Here is a 20,114-nt window from a genome sequence, read left to right as displayed (position 1 = left end):
CGGCCAATCAGATGCGCGGCTGCTGGGGGGGGAATGTGCTCCACGCGCGTGAGGCGGGCTAGCGTCCTGGGAGCCATGGAGCAGGAGCAGCAACAGCAGCAGGGGGAGGTGAGCGGCGGCGGGGTCGGGACGGCGCCGCCAGAGGCCTCCTGCTCCGACAGCGGAGCGCTGTGCAAAGCCCCACAGCACAGGCTGCGGGGCCCGGGCCGCCTCGTGTCCCGCGGGAGGCGCGCGGTGCGGGCTGTGGCGGCCGTGTAACGGCTGTTTGCGGGCGGCCCGCCTCCCCGTGTGGCGTCCGGTGTGGCTTCAGCGGGCCGTGAGGGTGGGGAAGAGACGGGGGCACTGCGGGTGTTCCTGCTCGGTAGCGCGTCTCTGCTTTCAGGCCCTTTTGGTTCCGGAGCAGCGATCCCAAGTTCTTTGCTTCCTGCGAGCTGAAGGGAGGTGCGAGCACAGAAGGGGCTGAGTTGCACAGTTCCTAGTGCCTCCCCTTGCAATGCTCGCTGTGTTGATGCTGTCTTCTTGCTGTTGTCTTGCGAATTCCTAGCACCTTTTCTCAGGTTGTTTTGCCCTTATTCTTAGCTTGAGGCTTTTCTGGTCGGCTCCTTCAGTTCCCGTCTCTCTGCTCTCACGGTAACAGCTCAGGATCTGAGCCTGCCTGGATGCCAGGTGTGATCGGATGCAGAGACGTGGTTGTAGGGAAAGGCTCTTTAATAAAAGGTGACCTGTTGAGACAGCTTCTGAACTGAGGTCAGCTCTGGTTTATGCAGTTTCCAAAGGACATAAACGCAACTCTGAAAAAAGTTGGCCAGCTGATCACAGAAACACCAAGGTTGGAAAAGGCCTTCAAGATTATCCAGCCCAACCATCCACCTGTCACCAATAGTACTTACTAAACCATGTCCCTCAACACCAAATGCAAACGTTCCTTGAACACCTGCAGGGTCAGTGACTCCACCACCTCCCTGGGCAGCCCATTCCAGTGCCCGACCACTCTTCCAGAAAAGAAAAGTAGTATATCCTAAAATCTGATGTTTTGTTAGTTTTGGTGGCCAGAGCGTGTAACTTGGTACTCTATGGGAAGCTGACAGTGGCTTTGGTGATGGTGTGTGCACTGCTGTGCAGTTGTTGAAAGAGACAGTGGCTAGAAGGACGTGGGCTCTTTCCATCTTTGTCAGTGTGCCTGTGAAGTTCCCTGCATTCATCCCACATTCCTCAAACTTTATGTCACTGCAGCTCCATGGCTGTGTTTTTTACTCTTAGGAAGCAACGTACAGCATACAGTCTTCCTCTAAGGGAACTTGTTGCAGGAGGAGCAAGGCCAAGTGCAGGGTGCTGCACTTGGGCCGGGGTAATCCCATGTATTTATACAAACTGGGAGAAGAACCCTTTAAGAGCAGCCCTGCAGAGAAGGACATAGGGGTCCTGATGGATGAGAAGCTGGACATGGGCCAGCAGTGTGCGCTTGCAGCCCAGAAGGCCAACTGTGTTCTGGGCTGCATTAAAGAAGGGGTGGCCAGGAGGAACAGGGAGGTGGTTGTCCCCCTCTACTCAGCTCTTGTGAGGCCCCATCTGCAGTACTGCGTCCAGGCCTGGGGCCCTCAGTTCAGGAAGGACATGGAGCACCTGGAGCGGGTCCAGAGGAGGGCACTAAGATGATGAGAGGGCTGGAGCACCTCTTCTATAAGAGAAGTTGATGGAACTGGACTTGTTTAGCTTGGAGAAGAGAAGGCTCTGGGGGGACATCATTGTGGCCTCCATATTTGAAAGGACTGTATAAACAGGATGGAGAACAACTGTTTATGAGGGTGGATAGCGAAAGGACAAGGGGAAATGGTTTTAAACTGAGATGGGAGGTTTAGGTTAGATATTAGGGGGAAGTTTTTCACTCAGAGGGTGGTGATGCACTGGAACAGGTTGCCCAAGGAGGCTGTGGATGCCCCATCCCTGGAGGCATTCAAGGCCAGGCTGGATGTGGCTCTGGGCAGCCTGGTCTGCTGGTTGGCGACACTGCACATAGCAGGGGGTTGAAACTAGATGATCACTGTGGTCCTTTTCAACCCAGGCTGTTGTGTGATTCCTTAAAGTCCTGAATTTGAGATTGTTGCATGGATTTCTTGCACAGTCCAAGGCTTCTCTGTGGTCCTGAAGGCCTCCCAGCAGTGAAGGCAAGCTTGTGAATGTTTGGCATAAAATGTCTGTTTGAAAGCAGTCAGTTTCTTTTGTTAGGTGGTGTCTTCCATTAGCAACAAAACTTCATCTTTGGAGAGGGTGGAGGAGGAAGGTGAGGAGGAGGAGGAAGAGGAGGAAGAGGATGACTTGGACATCTTTGGAGGCTATGACAGCATCCGGAGCTACAACAGCAGCATGGGCAGTGACAGCAGCTCCTGTCTGGAAGAATCTAGTGATGATGAGGTGGCAGATCGGGAACTGGGAGATCTTCCACTCTCCCCTGTGCACCAGCCACCCACGGGCCGGATTACAGAAGACAGTGGCTCTGAGCCAGGTAGTGCCCATTCTGGTGTGTGTGATGGAAGGAATGAGGGCTGGTGGAAAGCAAAGGGCGTGTGATTTCCTTCTGAGTATGCTCTGGGAGCAGAACTGGGCTGAGACTGCAGGTTCTGGATTACATGGGGGACCCGCTATGTGCAGTGGGGATTGCCTGGGCTTAGATCTGTCACTTGTAAAGCATAGGCCCTGCTAACTGCTCATGTTTCTGTGCTTTTCCTCTCAGCTGTGTGCGAGATGTGTGGGATTGTGGGAACCAGGGAGGCTTTCTTCTCCAAGACCAAACGTTTCTGCAGTGTCTCCTGCTCCAGAAGTTACTCCTCGAACTCCAAGAAGGCCAGCATCCTGGCCAGACTGCAGGTGAGTCAAAACCCATCCTCCTTCCCCGGGGATGGAGCAGAATGCCCCTGTGTACAGGAATGGATTTTTGCTGTCTAGTGAGGTCTCAGGTTGCTCTTACCAGTGGTTTCTTATTTCCGATGAAGCCCCCAGCAAAAAGCATAGCAGTTGAGAGGTGTTGTTTCTTAGAAGCTGGGGAAAGACATAGTTATATTTTATTTGTTGTATCTTCTAGTTCCTGAGAGCACTGTAGTAACCTGAAAGTGGTCTCTGGAGAGATGTGCATCTCCTGCTGGCCAGTTGCAAGCTTCTCTTTCTTCCTATTCCACTAATGTTCCTTCTTTTATAGGGGAAGCCGCCAACAAAGAAAGCTAAAGTCCTGCACAAGGCAGCCTGGTCTGCCAAGATCGGGGCCTTCCTCCATTCCCAGGGCACAGGGCAGCTGGCAGATGGGACGCTGACAGGCCAGGATGGTGAGTGTAGGCAAGTCATGAGGAGGTACATCTTTAGGAGGCATGACTGCGAGATGCTTCACTCTGATTTCTCCAGAGATGCTGGAGCCCCAGAGGTGGCCCCAAAACTCCATTTCTCAAGAGCAAGTGACACCACTTATGGGATCTAGCTGCCCTTCAGGGAAAATGCACTCGAATACAGAGTCCCTGCTCAGTGGGTGGCGTGGTGGCATGTTGTGGTCTGGAGGTAATAGAGTACTGTGTGCTTTTAGATAAAGCTCTTTGCCTTACTTTCTTCTGTTGTCTGTTTGTAGCACTAGTCCTGGGCTTTGACTGGGGAAAGTACCTGCAGGAACATGGCTTCAAGGCAGCTCCAGTCAGCTGCTTCAAACACGTGAGTTCTTTGCTGTGCCTCACAGTGTGCGTGGTACACGTTGCATGCACTGGGCTCTGTGGTGGTGAGTGGAGAGAGGCCTGGGGAGAGGCCTGTTTGAGCACTGTTTGTGAGGAAGGGAGCTGGGGTTTTTCACAGCCACGAGTGGGAGGGAGTCCCATGGGGGGAACCTTTAATTTCAAGGGTGGAAGCAGAGGAGTACTGCCAGTGGTGATGTGTCTTTACTGGGGTGGGTTTGACTGGGTTGGATGGCAGACAGTTCCCAGCTGCCTCTGTGATTTCTGTGGGTAAGTACCACACGCAGTGATGTGCAAGGAGGAGCAATAACTGTTCCTCCAGCAGGTCTGCTTCCTCTGACAGTGATTGGCAAGCCCTGTGAGCCAAGGAGCCAAGGCAGAAAAAATGGAAGGATAGCAGCAGCTATATTCTCTCTCTGTTAAAATAATTTGTTCTGTGTTTTGTTTTTGCTTCTTTTTTTTTTTTTTAACATTTTGATCTGTGATTAGTATTAACAAAATTGGTTTTTTTTTGAGTATAGATCAGGAAGATGATGGCAATTTTATTGATGATTTGGGATTTTCATATTATAGAATGGCAGCAAGATAGGTCACCCTGAAAAGTAATGCCTCTTAGTTCCATGGAAACTACAAAAGATGCAAAGAGCACAAGAACAGTATTTGGTAGAGCAAATTCTCAACTACAAAGCACTATAAAACCTGGTCACCACCATTAGCTGAATCATAGAGATGAGCTGATGGAGACACTCTTCATTTTGTGGTGTGGCAGCAATACATGGCTATCTGGGACCTGGCTTGTCTTTCACATTGCTGTCTCCTGTGCTGAAATGCAGTACCCACTCCTCACTATGCTCACATCCACTGTTTACTCTCTGCAACTGTTCAGCAATCATCAATGAATGTCAGTGGGTGCAGTTTTTTCCACATGGAGGAATTCAGTGACACACCTTTGCTTCATCCACACTTCCATGTCAGATGTCATTTTGTCAAACTGCCCCTCTGCTGCCCTCTGTCACGCGGCAACAGAATGGGATGGAATGTTGGCAGGAAGGTACAGCCTCTGCTGCTGTATCACTGTGGGCCAAGTAATGAAGTAGGAGGCATTACTTTCAGAGCAGCTCTCCTAATTTGAGATGGTAGAACAGCCAGCAATGAAAGAATACTTTTCTACCTCTTGGGATCTTCTATAAACACCCCAATGAAACGTTGGTCACAGTTTGGTTGCTGCTGGCAGGTACAGGAGGGATGAAGCATGCAAATCTTTTGTCTAAGGTGAAAGTGCTCAGACTGCCAATGTCCCTTTGCCATTGTGGCTGCCTCTATTCTTTAGGTGCCGCTCTTTGATCAGTGGGATGACGTGGTGAAAGGTATGAAAGTGGAGGTGCTGAACAGTGATGCTGTGCTCCCCAGCCGAGTGTACTGGATTGCATCCGTCATCCAGACTGTAGGTATGCCTCCAGTGCAAATGCCAACAGCCAGGCACAGCTGACTGCTGGGGGAAACTTGAGAAGAACATAGCTGGTCATGTAAAGCATCAGCTCTTTGGAGCTCAGCAATTCATGGAATCATAGAATGGCCTGGGTTGAAAAGGACCACAGTGGTCATTGAGTTTCAACCCCCTGCTATGTGCAGGGTCGCCAACCAGCAGACCAGGCTGCCCAGAGCCACATCCAGCCTGGCCTTGAATGCCTCCAAGGATGGGGCATCCACAGCCTCCTTGGGCAGCCTGTTACAGTGCATCACCACCCTCTGCATGAAAAACTTCCCCCTAATATCTAACCTAAACCTCCTGTTTCGGTTTAAAACCATTCCCCCTTGTCCTATCACTGCCTGTCCTTGTAAACAGCCGTTCCCCCTCCCATTCATAAGCTCCCTTCAAGAACTGGAAGGCCAAAATGAGGTCCCTCCAGAGCCTTCTCTTCTCCAAGCTAAACAAGTCCAGTTCCCTCAACCTTTCTTCATAGAAAGAAATTGCTGAGGGATTTTGGAACAGGAAATACCGTGGTATAGAAGAGGGAGGAAAACAGCATCTGATTCCTTTTCTGGTTGCTGGGGTCCTTTGCAAGGACTGTTCCACCTCCATAATGGTTGGAGAAGCTCTGATAACCTGTGCGGAGTTCTGAATTCCTTGTTGTAGGGAAGAAACCTGTAGTACCCAAGACAGAGAAGAGAAATTATGTCCCTGATGCCTTTCTCTGGTTGTCTTCTCTATCCTGACAGGATACAGGGCCCTTCTGCGATATGAGGGCTTTGAGAATGATGATGGCCATGACTTCTGGTGCAATTTAGGCACAGTGGATATTCATCCCATCGGCTGGTGTGCCATCAACAGCAAGATCCTGGTGCCACCACAAAGTGAGTGTGGGACAAGAGAGCCCAGAACACTGGCTTGGCTGCCTTTGGTAATGCATGGTACAGTGGGATGGGCACTCCTACCCACAGCTCTACTTGTGCTCTGCTGTGACAGTTGGGGTTGTTCACCCTGCATCTCCGTGTGGCTGACCCAGGGGGCTGCTGGGTGCCGAGCTGCTGTGTCACATCTGTGAAGGGATCCTACTGAATGTAGTCCTTCTTCCTTCTGACCTTCACAGAAACTGTGTTTAGTTTTTGGAGGTTCATCTTGGATGCTGTTTCTGAGTGACACACTGGCTCCAGTTCTTGCTCAGCTAGCAGTTAGGAGAAGGAGGCTAGTTTAGCAAGATTCTGGCAAGTGGGTTTGTTTGGTATGACTTACATGTTCCCTGTAATACTACTTCCACATCCAGATGGGTGGAGCTGGATGTCAGCTTGACGCAGTCCCTTCTGTGGTGGTGATCCCTCACAGGCCATCATGAGGGTGAGCTGCAGAGTAGAGTCTGTCTGAGAGCAGAGAGTGTTGGAGTGTGAAAGCCTTCTCATACAGATGAACTCTCCTCACTGAAGAGGAAGGGTGTAGCACAGTCCTTTGGTCATAAAGATATGCTTTTTCCCTTATGCATGTCTAGCTATCCATGCCAAGTACACTGACTGGAGAAGCTACCTCATGAAAAAATTGGTGGGAGCCAGGACCATCCCGGTGGATTTCCACATCAAGGTGAGGCCTTGGTGAAGGCGGTGCTTCCTTTATTGCTTCTCAGGAAGCTGAGATGGTTTTTGCTGCTTGTTCCTGGAACACAGCAGAGAGCTCACGCTATGGAAGGTGGTGGAGGCAGGCAGATGTTGTCTGTGTGTTTCTTCTCCCAGCATTCCACTCCCACCTGATGAGCAGAAATGGGGAGCACCTTCCCTTCAAAGATGGGCATTCAGTTTAGGCTGATTGAAGTGTCAGAGTCCATTGAGAGTGCTCTGAGTAATTCTATAGCACTCCAGTGCCAAAAAGTCAGGTGTTCTATAAGTGCCTTTGGGTATTTGCAGGTGAGTACAGATAGGCTGTTATCAACAAGTTGCAGGTCTCCAAATAGTCCATCAGAAGGCAGCCAGTGACTCATTGGGTCTGTCTGTAGCATAACTCCAGTGTTGGAGGTAGAGTTGGCAGGTGGTTTATCATGTTGCTCAACCTTTGATCACAGTAAGATAGCGAAAATAAGGACCTGACCTCTTGAAGTCTACTGAAAATCCTATTATCCTTTGGGAAGCTGTACCTCTCTGTTCCCACCCTGGAAATCTTTATGGCCTCTCTTAGGGCTGAAAAAGGCACGCAACTCCCCATTCAGTTCCTGCTGAACAGAGAAGTGACGTTTTTCTCACCTTCTATAATATTCCACATGCTGGCTAAGCATGGCTCCTGGTCTGCAGTACCTGTTGTAAAGCCACAGGACCAAGGGAGGTTTAAGGTGGATGTGCCCAGCCATGCTGTCATGTTGTGGGGCTGGCAGCTCCCTGTGCCTCTGCTGAATTCAGCCCCATGCAACACTTGCCAGAGATTTGGGCAGCTTTGGGCAGTGAAATGAGCTGAGCAGAGTGTGTGTGAAGGGGAAAGCCGTTTCTTTGAAGTCTTTGGGGAAGGAAGGCACTGTGTGCAATCGCCTCACCTCTTCTTGTTGTTGCCAGATGGCAGAGAGCATGAAGTACCCGTTCCGGCAGGGCATGCGGGTGGAGGTGGTGGATAAGAACCACGTGTCCCAGACACGCATGGCAGTGGTGGACACTGTCATCGGGGGTAGACTGAGACTCCTCTATGAAGATGGTGACAGCGATGATGACTTCTGGTGCCACATGTGGAGTCCCCTCATCCATCCTGTGGGCTGGTCACGGAGGGTGGGCCACAACATGAAGAAGACAGGTAGGGATCAGGCTCCCACATGCATCTTTTGGTTTGCTATTGCTGCCCGGCTCTACTGTTAACACCAGTCCCATCATGGTGGAAGATCAGGCATTTGTTTTTGTATGAGCTCTGTATCACAGCCTGTTAGAGGAAGATGTAGAGGGATTGACCTGTTTTTATTCATCTGATCTGATCTTGTTTAGCTTTTGAGTTCTCACAGATAACTGATAGCCAGCATGTTTTCTTGCTGCATTTGCTGCAGGTTTCTCACTTCTTTTGTGTTTTTTTCCCCCATTCCTTGCAGAAGAAAAGCGCAGTGACATGGCAAACCACCCCACCTTCCGGAAGATTTACTGCGATGCTGTTCCCTACCTGTTTAAGAAGGTAGGACAGGTCTTGCTTTCTGCCATGGCTACAACACAGGGAGCAATGATGCCACTTCCTTGAGTATATGTTGCTTTGTGGGCAGTTAAGGGTGATTGGTCTGTTCCCCTCACAGCTATAGGACAGTGAAGTATTTGGGGTGTCAAGGCAGGGGAAAGTCAGAATAATAAGGCAGGGAAACTAAAAGATGGCCTCAGATTGAGGAGCTCAACTGAGTAGTGAGCAGATGCTCAGAGTTTTGAGTAGGAGTAAACAGGTGGGGCCTGAGATCAGAAGGAGAGTGCTGCAGAGCAATAGCCAGATGCTTGGTCTGGCCTGAGTCTTGGCAGCAACTTGCTGGCATAAGGGCAGTATTGTGCTGTCTGCCTCCTTACACTGTATTTTAGTTCTTTATTTCCCCTCCCTTCTTGTGTTAATCCAGTTTGCATCTGGGGCAGTTGGTGTCAGGATGGGGCTGTCCCACCCCCCTGACAGTACCTGGTGTTGTGGGCTCTCCTGTAGGTTCGTGCTGTATATGCTGAAGGTGGCTGGTTTGAGGAAGGCATGAAACTGGAGGCCATTGACCCTCTGAATCTGGGCAACATTTGTGTGGCCACTGTTTGCAAGGTAAGTTTTGGGTGGGGAAGAGGTCTTCTGGCTTTATCTGAGACATTCCAGCCTTTCCTCAGGTCTTTGCAAATGGATAGGACTGGGTAGAATTTTGCCTGGGAGACAGGAGAGCTGTAAAGTGGAGCTGTCAAGAGAAAGGTGGGCAGCTAGGATATGGAGGGTGTGAACTGGGGCATTAGCTGAGAGGTCTGGCAGGCTGATGAGATCAGTAGCTGGCCATTCACACCTACCTGAACAGCAAGAAGATGAGCATGTGTGATCTATGAGCTAACTGTCCAAGGTGTGTGACTGGCAACAACCTTCACACCTTGGCATGCAGTAGGAAAGATCCTATCTCATAAAACTGATAGTGTCAGTTCCAGTCCTGCAGCAGTTGCTGCTCTGAGGATTAGCTTATGCTGGCTGACATATCAGGAGAAGCTTCTGTGGATCCTGGAGCATATACTAAAATGTATTAAAATATACTAAAATACACTAAAAAATACTGCATTTCACTGTCTAGTGGCAATGGTGGTTCAGCTGTGGGTGCTGTGAGATCTTTTGAAAGGAGAGACTTGAGAGCACTTTTGCCTTTCACTCCTATCTTAGGTGCTCCTGGATGGATATCTCATGATCAGCATTGATGGAGCCACATCTGATGATGGCTCTGACTGGTTCTGCTATCACGCTTCCTCACATGCCATCTTCCCTGCCAACTTCTGTCAGAAGAACAACATTGATCTGACCCCTCCAAAAGGTGAGATTTGGATTCTGGCCTGTGGCAAAAACCTGTGTGCAGAATCTGCTGGACTGGGCTTTTCTGGGAAGTGGCAGATTGAGATGAATCAAAACCTCTGAGTTCCACCCTTCCTGGTTTTGGAGATCTAGCTGACTGGAGGAAAAGCTCTCCCTCAGTACCGAGTCTTGGTGAAATGAAGGAACGTCTCCAGAGGGCGTCACTGTTAGTTTAGCACCTGAAGGATCATGGGGACAGGTGTACAATTCCAGGTGAATAACCAGCGGTGTAAAGGATAACAACGCTGGGAAGTGATAACGAGAGCTCTTGCTCTGTGACTCGGACCACTAGAAATGGCAGGAGCCACCTCTTCTTGCACAAATAAATCGAGTCTGATATGCCATCCCTCTAAGAGTGGATTTTACTGCCTCACCTGGCCATGCCCAAAAAGGCCTACTCTGAATGTGTGTTGCAGCATTTTGTGTAGTGCTGTTCTGTCTTCCTTTGATGTTGCTGTGGGTGGGATAAAGATTGCTTTTAGTGGTTTGCTTTCCATGTGTGATCAAATCCCTTGTTGATTGTTTCTCCTCACCTATTTCTGTGGTCTGATATATGATTGACGTGGGTGTTGCATCTTTTCTCTCTGCCCACTGGAGGGAGGTGCTGGACTGCCATGGAATCTGTAGTCTAAGAGTATGTCCAAATCAGATTGACATGCTTTGGAGGTAGCTACTGTGCTTCTTTCTTGCCTTTTCTCTCAGCTGATCTGCCCGGTGGTTGTGTTTTTTCTCTGACCTCTTCTTCCTCCTTCAGGCCAAGATGCAAAGACTTTCAACTGGGAAAGTTACCTGGAAATGACAAAATCCAGATCTGTTCCGGCACGGCTCTTCAACACAGTGAGTGCTGCCCAGGAGAAGAGATGTGTTTGTAGTCAGCAAGAAAGGCCACAAGAGTTCTGTCTGTTGTAGAGTGGTTGAGGCTGGAAGGGGCTTCTGCATCCATCTGGTCCAACCTGCTTGAGCAGGGACACCTAGAGCAGGGTGCCTAGGCCCACGTCCAGATGGCTTCTGAAGGTCTGCAGGGAGAGAGGGAGGGAGATCCTACAGCCTCCGTCAGCAATTTCTGCCTGTGTTCAGGCTTGAGAGTGGGCTTTTTCTTTCTGCTTGCTGTAGGCAAGCCTGTAGCTGTTGCAGGGAACTGCTGTGCATTATGGCTTTGGTGTGGATGCAATTGTCTTGAGTTTTCCTTTATCTTTTTAATGCACTCAGGACTGCCCAAACCACGGCTTCAAGGCAGGCATGAAGGTGGAAGCAGTGGATCTGATGGAACCCCGGCTCATATGTGTGGCCACGGTGAAGCGTGTAGTGCACCGTCTCCTCAGCATCCATTTTGATGGCTGGGACAACGAGTATGACCAGTGGGTGGACTGTGAGTCTCCAGACATCTATCCTGTGGGGTGGTGTGAGCTGACAGGTTACCAGCTTCAGCCGCCTGTCGTTCCAGGTGAGTGAAGACTTGACTCTGGTTTCTGATGCTGGAGGCAAAGGTGTCCTCCCTCCTTGTCTGTGAGCAGCTCCTCGTTTTGGCCCATTTGACAGCTTGGGCTGTGCTGGCTCCCACAAGTCCTTCTCTGCAGCCGCACAAGCTTGCAACTGGCAGAGGAAGGAGTGTGTGGTGAGGAGAAAACAACCTGAGGTTTGAGGTTGGCTCAGGGTCCCCTCGGCATCCCCACCTGCACACCAACAGAGAGCTGCTTGTGCTGAAGTTGGGTAGAGTTCAGGTGGTCCTGTCCCTGCACAGCTCCCTCTTACTAAGCACACTACAGCCTTAGCCAGGTAGCAGGGGCACCTCGGGCACGGCTCCCTTATCTCATAATTTCTCTGACTGTGTGAAAGGTAAGAGTTTCCCTCTCAAGAGTTTGTTCCTTTCCTTGTCACAGGGAGGCCATTGCCTCACCTCTGCAGATTACTTCCTTTTGCATCCAAGCTACAGAGCTCATTTTCTCTGCCTGTTCCTGCCCAACGTGCACTAGGCCTCTCTCCCCTGTGCTGCCCCAGCCTGTCACCCTGTGCCCTCACGTGGAAGCACAGACAACAGCTGCACTAGGGCCTTGCTTTCCCCTCAGCCGGTTGTCTGGGGAAGAGGGCGCTGACTCGGGGGGACGGGTGTATCTTGTTTCTCGCTTATATCACTTCATCCCAGTTACCTACTGGTTGTGGGACTTGGCTTTCGTTTCCCTCTCGTCTCTATGGCAGAGCTCACAACTCCAGTGAAGGCCAAGGAGGTGCCCAAGAAGAGGAAGAAACCCTATGGAAAGAAGAGTGAGTGATGTTTGATTAGTGCCCTCCCGCTCGCTCGCAGGCTGGGCCCAGTGAGAGGAACCCTGTGTATGATCAGAGCAGGAGAGAGAGGCCTCGTCTTGCTGTGTTTGCTCTCAGTCAGCTCTGGGTGTGACAGCTCAGCTTCATCCTTCTTACTCGCCCCCATTACCCAAGAGCAGAGCGCTGTGCGTGTGTGGGAAGGCTCTGTCTCACAGTCTTTTCTGTTGGCTGAGGTACAAATGGCGCTTGTTTGCAGGCGTGAGGTGTGCTGCTTTCCCACCATGTCTGTGGTAAGAGGGAGTTTCTTGGCCACAGCTGGAGGGCAGCCAGAAAGCAGCCCTGGCTGCTTTGTGCTGCAGGAAAGAAAGCCTTCAGATGGCTGAAGAGGCCAGTAGTGGGGCTGGACCGTGTCACTGTTCTACCTTGTCCTCGTTGCTGTCGTTGTTGCAGTAGATATGGCAAGTCATGCATAGACGGGCAAGGAGTTCATTCCTGGGGGGTGGAGAGGAATGGACATCTAAAGAGTACACAGACACTGAACCTAAGTAAAAACGTCAGCTAAAATTGAAAATATCAATGCTACAGTGTCTATGCCCTGGAGCCACCGTGCCCATTTCTTAGGGCTAGACCCAGACAGGTAAGCAAATCTTGGATGGACTCCAACAGGACCAGCTCCTGGGAATTTAAGCACATGCTGAAGTCCCTTATCTCTAATGAAGGACAACACGGAGGAGCATATGTTGAAATGATGAATGTAGAGTTCTTCAGTAGCTCCTTTCCTTTTTTTTTTAAGTAACCAGTTGGCAGCTAATGATGATGTAGTTTGCTGGTTGGTTGCTGGTCCCTGGCCTGTGGCTTCTCAGTGGAGCTGGGGTGCTGATCTAGCAGGGGAAAGAAGTGCACATTTTCCTATGCTTTGTTATCTCTTTCTTAAGGAAAAAAGTTACCTGCCAAAAGCCGCACCATCAAGCAGACGGTCAAGAAGCCTCCCGTCTCACGGCTAAAGCGAGAAGCAAAAGCTTCCAGCAAAGCTTTGCCAGATCCAGCACCTGACGAGAGTAAGGGAATGCGTGACTTGACCCTGTAGCAATGTGCAGCTCTGTGGTGCTGGGGAAGGGGGTTGGGTAGGGTGCGTGGTGTGCATGGGGTGGGGTCTCAGAAGAGTTCCTGTTGCTCATAAAGGCTTAATTTCACCTTTGCGTGGACAGATAGAAGGAGGACCACACTGGCTTTCCCTGTATTGATTTCCCCTTCTCTTTTTCCTTTGCTAGTCATTGCTGTGCAGGTGAAAGAAGAAACCATCGACCCCTTGGAAGCAGAGTTTGAAACCACAGAGCTTCCTGTTCCTATCAGCAGCATAAAGCAGGAGGACACAGACTGATCTTGGAGCGTCCTGCGGTTGCCTCACTTCATCTGTGGCCCTTTGGTAAAGGTCCTGTCAGTGAGAAGTAGAAGACTTAGAGGGGCCTTCTCTCTTTGTGGCAGGCCACCCTGCATCATCACATCTCTGCTTTCTTGGTGAGCAAGAAGATTGCCCCCAGGCCTGTAACTTTAAGCCTTAGCAAATAGACTCAGAAAAGCCTCAGGCTTGCAGAGGAGCATGAATGGGTAGCTGCTGGCAGTGTGCTCCCTGCCCCAAAGGCATCTTTTCGAGCAGAAACCGCTGATGGGGACAGAGGCTGCCAAAACACAAGAGGGCAATCTGGGCTCTCAGCTGCAGCTGGAGGTGTCAAAGATGTGATTTGAGATGATGTGTGCAGGTCACACGTGTCAGGGAATCAGCTGCTGTGCTGTGCTCTCTGGGTGCAGCCGCTGCCTTTGGGAAGGAGAGGAAGAGTGGAAAAGGTGAAAATGGAAAAGGAATGATGATGCCTCTTAAGAGAGCAAGAGAGCTCTTTGTGTACCATTACTTCTTGCTTTGGAACCCAGAACTGCAGTGTGCATGGTGCACTGTTTGAGATTTTTATTTTTTAGTAGTCCTACTGTAAATTTGATCAACAATATGTATCCTAAGGCCCTGTGGATTAAATGAAGGAAGAAGCCAAAGGCTTGTGTCATGTTTTCCAGAATACTAGGGCAACCCAAACTGGGGAGCAGAAGAACAAATCGGAAAGGTCAAGTAGCAACAGAGACAAAGAAGCTTTCTAAGTACTCCTGTGAGCTTTGTACAGGTGGGGAAGTGCCTGTCTTGTCTGTGGTGCTACAGGCCCTGTGTGGCTGCAGCACATCTGCCTTGTCAAATGCTGCAGGGAAATGACAGCTGTGCAGGACAGTGTCTTAGTCATGAAATGGCTGCCTTGGCCACGCGCCCCTCTCCAGTTTCCAGGCAAGAGCCTGCAGTGCCAAAATAGTTCATGCTTTGGAAGGTGCTTTTTGACAAAATAATCATAATAAAATGGCAATGATGGCAAAACTAGTTAGTGAACACTGGAGAGAGTGAAACACGAGTGAAAAAATTGTGGAGGATTGGTGTCAAAGCTGATGGGCGAACTGGGCCATTGCAGTCTGCCCTGTAAATGTCTCCCTGGGTCTCTGAGGAAACTTCTGGCCCAAAAAGGGCCAATAGAAAAGTGTTATGGAAGCAGCCTGTTGTGGGGTGTTAATGAAGGCAGGGAAGGGGGTGTCCCTGCAAACCCCCTGCAGGGGGATCCTGTTCTGGGGCAAAAGCAGAGTGTTTCCTCTCTTCCCCTCCCAGTGGTGCCAACCTATGGCCTGTTATAGGCAATAGGCCAGGTACGCTGCTTATGAACCACTGATCAAACTTTGCAAAAAGGAGAACGATTTCAATCTGCTTTTGTTTTAATTCTAAGGAGCAGCTGGGAATTCAGGCAGTGTTTTCTCTGATGAAAATTTTTAAGTTTTCTCCTCTAAGATTTGAGCCAGCATGGGATGCTAGAGCTGCTTCCAGTCTGTTTCAGCATTTCTGAACCTTTGAAAGCAGTCAAGGAGAAAGAACATTTGTGAATTCCAGCTTTTCTGCTCGGCTCTTGAAGGCTTGTGAAGGTAAAGCAAGCATATGGCTTTGCTGTTGGAGTCGTCAGATAAAGCACATGGCAGACACTGCAGAAGCTTTCACACAAGTCCTTTACAGGATAATGTGCCTCTGTGGTCTGCAAAGACAAACCTTGCATCTGTCATACTTGGCCAGGACAGGTCAGCATCACTCCACTGTGGCCAAGCTCTCTCCTTCATACCCTGTACAAGCTCTGTGTTGCTGCAGCGAGGACAAGCCCACAAAACTGCTCTGGCCATGTTGTAGGTGCAGCCCTGTAGCACTTCGCATACATTTCCTAAGCTTTGTTTTTCCTGAAGCCTCTGGATGGTGCTTTTTCTGACCTCTTCTTCTTGCTGGGTTTCCTTGCAGCCTTAGACTTGTCAGCACTGGCTCCTCTGGCTCTCCAGCCAGGACAGTTTTGGAAAGTGGTGGAAAACTTCACCTTCTGCCCCTGGGCTTCTGCAGGGGATGCACAGGTGGCCCCAGTGCGCAAGTTGAGTTTCAAAATCCACCTGGAAATGAGGCAGAAGATCAGAGGAGGAGCAAAAGATGAGGCAAAACTGCATGTGAGCGGGTATGAATTGTTGCAAAACCTCTTGCTCAGGGCCTCCCCTGCCTAGGCTTGGAATATCTGCTCATCCCAGTGCATCACTGCTCTTCTTACACTCTTTTTGCCACACAGATGTGTCTTTGTAGGACTAGACCTCCCTGCTGAACCCATGTCACCAGTTGGGCAGCTCTGAGTGTCCCTGTGACTGTGTCCCCTCACAGCACTCACCTGTACAATGGTAGCAGCCGGCAGTCGCAGTGGAAAGGCACATCCCTCAGATTGAGGATTTCCAGCCCTGTGAAGTTGCTCATGTTAGGAATGTTGCTCATTTTGTTGCTCTCCAGATGCAGGCTTTTGATCTTGGGTCCAAGTCCAGCAAAGGCACTGGGTGAAATCTGCAATAGAACAAGAGTGTGGCAAGGGGATCACTGTTAAGAGGAGCAAACTCTGCTTCACAGCCACTCTGGAGAGCTGAGAGCCTGTCCTGAATTTGGAGTACCCATGAAAGAGTAGCTCTAATCAGCAGTGACTATGGGTTGTGTTCTAGGACTCACTAGATCCTACCCAATGTTTCTGGGAAGAAGGTGATGTACAGGTCATAGAGTGATCTGGGCACTGTTAAGAGGTGCATGGTCTGTGTGAGATCGGTATTAGCGCCAAATTCTTGACAAGGAGAAATTCAGGGTTATAGCATAGGAGTCCTACAGGAGGGATCATCAGAAGAGGAGAAATTGGGATTGAGGAAGGAGCGGTTTGAAGAAGGGTTACAGGAATGATCTGTACCCTGCCAGCATTTGCTGTCTTCAATGAACAGGGAGTGAGGCTGTCCCAGGTCAGCTGGGGGGGAGGCAGAAGCAAGACACAGCTCCATCCCAGCACAAGGAAGCTTCTCCCCCTGGCTGAGCTGTGGAGTGTCTCCCGAAGCTTTGGGAGCCTGGGGACTTTCAGGGGGTAGAGGTTCCTACAGGGGCCTGTCCCCTGCTCACACGCACCTGCTCCAGCCCCATGTTGTCCAGATAGAGGTGCTGCAGGCTCCCAGCCACTGGCAGGAAGGCGCCATTCCTGATGTCCTTAATGGGGTTTCGGGACAGCTTCAGTTCAGTCAGGGCAGGCAGGTGCTGCAGAGATGATGTGGGCACCTCCTCCAGGGAGTTCCTCTCCAGGTGCAGCTTCTCCAGCATCTTTGTGGCAGCCAGGGCAGCAGGGCTAATGCTCCTGATGACATTTCCAGCCAGGCTCAGCCAGCGCAGCCCTGCCAACCCTGCCAGGTCACCTTTCGCCAGCTCCCCAATGGCATTGTGCTGAAGGTGGAGGGAGAAGAGGTTGGGCAGGAGCTGGAAGGCACCTGAGGGCACCTGCGTGAAGGCGTTGTGATCCAGGTGCAGGTAGGCGAGCTGTGGGACCCCCTCAAAGGCAGTGGGCACCAAGATGCTGAGCTGGTTGTCAGAGAGGTAGAGGTAGACCAAGCTGGGCAGACCCCGCAGCGCCCCAGGGTGCAGCTCTGTGATACCACAGCTCTGCAGGTGGAGGGACACCAGTTCCTTCAGGCCCAGGAAGGCACCCGCAGGCACCATGCCCAGGGCATTTCGGCGTAGGTCGAGGAGCTGGGTGTCTGTGGGGAAGCCACGAGGGATCTTCCGCAGGCCTCTGTTCTCACAGTTTGCGTGGTGGAATTCAGGGGAGCAGGTGCAGCCCGTGGGGCATGGCCCACTCGTGGTTCCCCCAGTCTGCATCGAGGGCATGGTGGGACTGGGGACGGGCACCTGGGGCTCCCCACACTTCATCTCAGAGGGCCTCAGGGAGTCGAGGGGTCGGCCCTGGAGGGCTGCAGGGGCCACGCAGGTCCCCTCTGTCTGCACTCTTGCCCGCCCCATCCAGCGGTGGAAGGGGAGCAGGAGGCAGGAGCAGAGCAGGGGGTTCCCGGCCAGGCTGATCCTCACCAGCCCCCCAGCCCCCACCAAGGCGGGGAGCCCCCGCAGCTGGTTGTGTGCCAGATCCAGCGTCCTCAGCAGGGGGCTGCGGGAAAAGGCATCAGGTGCCACATCCTGCAGGGCCGCATGCTCCAGGGAGAGGTGCTGGAGGGAGGCCATGGCCACGGCCTCCTCGGCCAGGTAGGTGATGGGGTTGTGGCCCAGCTCCAGCCGCGTGGCCTCGCTCAGCCGTGCCAGAGCCTCGCTGGGCAGCGCCTGCAGCTCGTTGTGGTCCAGGCTGAGCCTGCGCAGGGCAGGCAGGGCCGTGAAGGCTTCACTGCCCAGCACATGGAGGGCGTTATGGGACAGCCGGAGCCACCTGAGGCTCTGCAGGCCCTGAAAGACCATGTCTGGGAGGTAGACCAAGGCATTCTCCCTCAGATCGAGGAGGGTGAGGGACGCCAGCCGGCTAAAAGCACCCGGCTGCATTTCCTCCAGGTTGTTCTGCCGCAGGATGAGCTGCTGCAGGGAGGACAGCCCGTCCAGGGCTTCCTGGTAGAGGACAGCGATGCTGTTGGAGGCCAGGTTGAGGTGAAGCAGCCGCCCCAGCCCCCGGAAGGCCCCTTCCTCCACCCTTTCCAGCTGGCTGTTGCTCAGGTCCAAGCGTGTGAGGTAGGGTGTGCTGAGGAAGGCTCCGGCTGTGACCACCTTGAAGCTGTTGCCCCGCAGGTCCAGCTGCTTGGTGAGCTGTGGGTCATGCAAAGCACGGTGTCACCGCGGGGCTGTGGCTCACCCCCTCCCATGCCCAACGGTTCCTCACCCACCTCAGGGATGGTGTCAGGTATGGCTGTCAGGTTCTGGCTGAGGCACAGGACGTGTGCACGGAGGTTGTCACAGACGCAGACTGCAGGGCAGCGGGCTGCAGTCGTCCCTCCCAGTGCCAGAGCCAGCACCAGTGCCAGCAGGAGCAGCTCCATGCTGGGGCACCTGCGGCCGAGGAGAGGAAGAGGTGAAGGAAGGCAGCAATGCTTTTCTCACCCCAAACAGTACGGGGCTTCGGTGGGAACTGATGGGGCAGCCGCTTGTTGCGGCACACACGAGGCCACTGGCTTTGAGCAGCCATTCTGAGCCGCCACACTGAGCTCCTCCAGCCGCGCTGCAGAATAATGCTCAGCTCTGTTCAGCGGCAGCAAGGAGCGGGTTAGTTTTGGCAAGGCGTCAGCGAGCTTCATCGGAGGGTACCGGAGTGGGGCCAGGGCTAGGGGGAGCACAAAGGGCTCCCACCACCGTTGTGCAATGGGGCCGACAGGGCTCAAACACGTGGGAGCCACCGTGCTGTCCATCCTCTCACCCCGATCCCAGCTCTGCCCTCCTCGCCCTCGCACTGCGGTCACATCCCCCCGGCGACGCAGCGGCCCCAGGACACCAGCGCTGCCCTCCCCCTCTTTCCCACACACCTTTTGGGCTTCACGCAGCGGGTCCCAGGTCCTCGAGAGACGGCAAGGAACGAGGGGGAGAAGCTGTTGCGTCCTGCTGCTGCTCGGCTCCTGCAACACCGCCCGCCTCTCCGTGCCTGCGCCGGTATTTGCAAAAGCAAGCGCTGAACGGGACGCCTTGTGTCCCTTACCCAGCAGCGCTGGCTGGAAGCAGCCAGGAAGGGGGGAGGAGGCAGCGGCTCAGCCGTCACCTCCTCGTCACCTTACGGGACTGGGATTCTGGGCGGCTGCAGGCGGCACGATGGGAAGCCGGCTGCAGGGCAAAATGTTTTAGCTCTGCCTGCAAGGAGTCCAGTCCTGCTCTCTCTCTCCTTACCCCCGGATCGCTGCACGCAGCCGGAGCTTTTCCTCCCCTCTGCCACCGCTGCTTTGCTGCGCTTAGAAAATTCGAAATAAATACTCTGCCTCCGGGGTTTGGTGCACAAGGCAGGCTGAAGCAGCACTGCTGTCACCCCCACCTCAGCCTGATTTTCACATTCCAGAGCAACAAGTGCTCAAGGATCCCACACGAGAGCCACAGGAGGGCTGGGACCATAGAAATTACAAACTGTTTTACTTCTTGTTTGCTCCCTCCACCTTGCAGTAACACTTCTGTTTGCAGGTGTTGCCAAAGGAATAAAAGGGGACCAAGGAAAGGAGGCAGGGCCCAGCCTTAGCACAGAGCTGAATGCTGCCATCACAGCCTCCATTCCATTCCATTCCATTCCATTCCATTCCATTCCATTCCATTCCATTCCATTCCTTTTACTGACTCAGATACAGAATTTTGGTTTAGAAAGTATCCCTTGCTTTTAGCCTTCAGGCAACCTTTTCCAGAGTAAAGCAGACACTGCTCACCTGAAGGTGCTCCCTTTCCCTCGGTTGTGGGCACTGTGAACAGGCCCACAGGGTGGCAGAATTCAAGCAGAGACTGTATGCATGTAGAGCTGGAGCATACCACACATTTCCATCCACTGCCTCAAACCCTTTCTTCTCTGTAAGCACTGCCTGCAAACCATGTGAGCAAACAACAGCAGCTCCTACATCATATAGGACAAGCATGCCCCCCCCCCCCCCCCCCCCCCCACTTAATGGATGGTAGCTGCTGCGCTAAGTCCATTTCCTTTCCTCTTCTGGCACTCTGTACAGTATAGCCAATGTAAGGGCTGGGGCAAGGAAAGTCTTCAACTATAACTGAGGAAAAA

General features: G+C 52.2%; 2 protein-coding genes across 3 annotated transcripts; one reads left to right on the top strand and one right to left on the bottom strand.

Annotated features, from left to right (window-relative positions):
* The first annotated feature begins 5 nt into the window (after positions 1–5).
* On the top strand, positions 6–14,026 carry L3MBTL2 (L3MBTL histone methyl-lysine binding protein 2). 2 transcript variants are annotated; one of them, XM_048928444.1, is made up of 17 exons: positions 61–108; positions 2,227–2,503; positions 2,732–2,865; positions 3,194–3,317; positions 3,611–3,690; positions 5,038–5,155; positions 5,928–6,062; positions 6,692–6,780; positions 7,737–7,968; positions 8,255–8,334; positions 8,836–8,940; positions 9,532–9,679; positions 10,472–10,554; positions 10,927–11,161; positions 11,914–11,979; positions 12,915–13,037; positions 13,251–14,026. In XM_048928444.1, the coding sequence occupies exons 1-17, from the start codon at positions 76–78 to the stop codon at positions 13,358–13,360; spliced, it is 2,172 nt and encodes a 723-aa protein (XP_048784401.1). In that variant the 5' UTR covers positions 61–75; the 3' UTR covers positions 13,361–14,026. The 2 variants fall into 2 exon arrangements, with proteins under 2 accessions (XP_048784490.1, XP_048784401.1); XM_048928533.1 differs by lacking the exon at positions 11,914–11,979 and having other exon boundaries at positions 6–108; positions 13,251–14,025.
* Positions 14,027–14,239: 213 nt separating this feature from the next.
* CHADL (chondroadherin like) lies at positions 14,240–19,062 on the bottom strand. The gene is made up of 5 exons (XM_048928645.1): positions 18,892–19,062; positions 18,259–18,421; positions 16,517–18,181; positions 15,753–15,919; positions 14,240–15,486 (listed from the first exon to the last, which is right to left on the bottom strand). The coding sequence occupies exons 2-5, from the start codon at positions 18,409–18,411 to the stop codon at positions 15,270–15,272; spliced, it is 2,202 nt and encodes a 733-aa protein (XP_048784602.1). The 5' UTR covers positions 18,412–18,421; positions 18,892–19,062; the 3' UTR covers positions 14,240–15,269.
* Positions 19,063–20,114: the final 1,052 nt, after the last annotated feature.

Source organism: Lagopus muta, chromosome 1 (genome assembly GCF_023343835.1).
Source record: "Lagopus muta isolate bLagMut1 chromosome 1, bLagMut1 primary, whole genome shotgun sequence".
Classification (NCBI taxonomy): domain Eukaryota; kingdom Metazoa; phylum Chordata; class Aves; order Galliformes; family Phasianidae; genus Lagopus; species Lagopus muta.
This window is presented reverse-complemented; position numbering and strand designations above follow the sequence as displayed.